A 2472-nucleotide genomic window follows, 5' to 3' on the forward strand; every position below is an offset into this window, starting at 1 on the left:
CAGCCACTGTGACCCTCTGCTGGCCGGGGCCATCGCTGCCCCCGACCAGGTACCGACCCCCCGGGACGCCCCCTGGGATCACAGGGGGTTTTGGGGTCCCACAGGATCGTGTCCCTTCCAGGACCCCTCAAGCAGTGGGGTCAGAAGGGATTTTGGGGTCCTCCAGAATCCTCATCTCTCCAGCACCCCCTGAGGCATTGGGGTAGGAGTTTGGGGCTCCCAGGGGTATTTGGGGTCCCCAAGGGCTCTAGATCCTTTCCAGCACCCACCGAGGCTGTGGGGTGGGAATCTGGGGGGCTCCCAGGGGGTTTTGAGGTCCCCCAGGTGTCCACCACCGCCTGAAACAGTGGGGTGGAAGTTTGGGGGGCTCCCAGGGGGTTTTGGGGTCTCCCCGGGTTCCTGCCCCCTCCAGCACCCCCTGAGGCAGTGGGGTGGGAGTTAGGGGGGCTCCCAGGGGGTTTTGGGGTCCCCCTGGCCCCTCCCCTCACCCCTGTCCCCCAGTACATGCCCTACCTGGTGCTGGACATCTTCGGGAGCACCCCGGGGGTGCCGGGGCTGTTCCTGGCCTGCGCCTACAGCGGCACGCTCAGGTGAGGAGGGGTCCCAGCCCGGGGACACGGGCGGGGGGGGGTGCCACCACCGCCCCGGTGTCCCCACGGGGCTGACGGGGCCGCCTCGTGCCCAGCACGGCCTCCACGTCCATCAATGCCATGGCCGCTGTCACCGCGGAGGACCTGGTGCGGCCGCGGCTGCCGGCACTGTCCCCCAGGAAGCTGACGCTGATCTCCAAGGGGCTCTGTGAGTGCCACCGGCCTGGGGACACAGGGGTGGGACATCCTGAGGGGATGGGTCACCCCCCAGGGTCACCGTGCCCCTCCTTGGGGTGTGCCAGGCTGTGCCATCCCATTCCACCCTATGGATCCCACCTCAATCCCATCCCATCCATCCCATCTCAATCCTAACCTTAACCCATCCCATAAATCCCATAAACCCCAATCCCATCCCATCAATCCCATAAATCCCAATCCCATCCCATAAATCCCAATCCCATCCATCCCACCCCAATCCCATCAATCCCATCCTATAGATCCTGTCCCATCCCATCAATCCCATCCCATCAATCCATCCCAAATCCCAACCCTAAACCATCCCATCAAGCCCATAAATCCCAATCCCATCCCATCAATCCCATAAATCCCATCCAAATCCCATCAATCCCTTCAATCCCATCCCACAGATCCTGTCCCACCCCATCAATCCCATCCCATCAATCCATCCCAAATCCCAACCCTAACCCATCCCATCAATCCCATAAATTCCATCCCAATCCCATCAATCCCATCCCATAGATCTCGTCCCACCCCATCAATCCCATCAATCCCAATCCCAATCTCAGTCCCATAAATCCCATCTCATCCAATATTCCCGCAGCTCTCACCTTTGGCACCTCCTGCATCACTGTGGCCGCTCTGTCCTCGCTGCTGGCAGGGGGTGTCCTGCAGGTGAGAGCCCCCCGAGACCCCAAATCCCCTCCCTCAGCTTCTACCGTCCCAAAAAAACCCCAAAACCCCCCAAACCCCCCCGCGCTGTCAGTGACCATCCGAGCGGTGACACTGCGGGGACACGGCCACGCTCGGGTGGCACCTGGAGAGCCCTCGAGGGTGAAGGGGTTGGGGCAGTGCCAGGTCCTCCTGGAGCTCTCCCAGACCTCAAAAAAACCCCCCAAAAACCCCATAACCTCCCCAAAACCCCCGAACCCCCCCAAACCCCTGCCCTGTCTGTGCCCATCTGAGCGGGGACAGCACAGGGACACAGTGGGGACACGGCCACCCTTGGGTGGCACCTGGAGAACCTTCGAGGAGGGGGAGTTGAAGTGGTGCCAGGCCCCCCCTGGAGCTCTTGCAGACCCCAAAAAAACCCCAAAACCCCCCAATTCCCCCTGCGCTCTCTGTGCCCATCCGAGCGGGGACACTGCGGGGACATGGCCACACTTGGGTGGCACCTGGAGAGCCATTGAGGAGGGGGGTAGGGGCAGTGCCAGGCTCCCCCCGGAGCTCTTGCAGACCCCCAAAAAACCCCAAAAAATCCCCCCCAAACCCTCCAATTCCCCCTGCACTCTCTGTGCCCATCCGAGCGGGGACACTGCAGGGACACCACAGGGACACGGCCATGCTTGGGTGGCACCTGGAGAACCCTTGAGGGTGAGGGGGTTGAGGCAGGGCCAGGGCCCCCTGGAGCTCTTGCAGACCTCAAAAAAAACCCCCAAAACGCCAGGGCTCCTTCACGGTGATGGGGGTGATCAGCGGGCCCCTGCTGGGCGCCTTCGTGCTGGGGATGTTCCTGCCCCGCTGTGGGACCGCTGTGAGTGTGGGGTCAGGGTTTGGGGTTTGGGTTTGGGATCAGCAGTTTGGGATTTGTGGTTTTGGGGTTTGCAGGATTTGAGGTTTGGGGGGTTTGGGGGTTGGGGATTGG

The 2472-nt window shown here is 62.3% G+C and overlaps 1 protein-coding gene across 1 annotated transcript in view; it reads left to right on the forward strand.

The window, feature by feature from the left end:
- Positions 1-2472, forward strand: part of SLC5A5 (solute carrier family 5 member 5) — a 7383-nt gene that overhangs the window by 3048 nt on the left and 1863 nt on the right. Inside the window, exons 6-10 of the mRNA XM_014310167.1 lie at positions 4-49; positions 502-590; positions 686-798; positions 1432-1502; positions 2275-2372. Of these exons, the coding sequence (XP_014165642.1) occupies positions 4-49; positions 502-590; positions 686-798; positions 1432-1502; positions 2275-2372 (417 nt within the window). The remainder of the gene's footprint in view (positions 1-3; positions 50-501; positions 591-685; positions 799-1431; positions 1503-2274; positions 2373-2472) is intronic.

The sequence above is a fragment of the Geospiza fortis genome, unplaced genomic scaffold (genome assembly GCF_000277835.1).
Source record: "Geospiza fortis unplaced genomic scaffold, GeoFor_1.0 scaffold241, whole genome shotgun sequence".
In the NCBI taxonomy this organism is placed as follows: Eukaryota; Metazoa; Chordata; class Aves; order Passeriformes; family Thraupidae; genus Geospiza; species Geospiza fortis.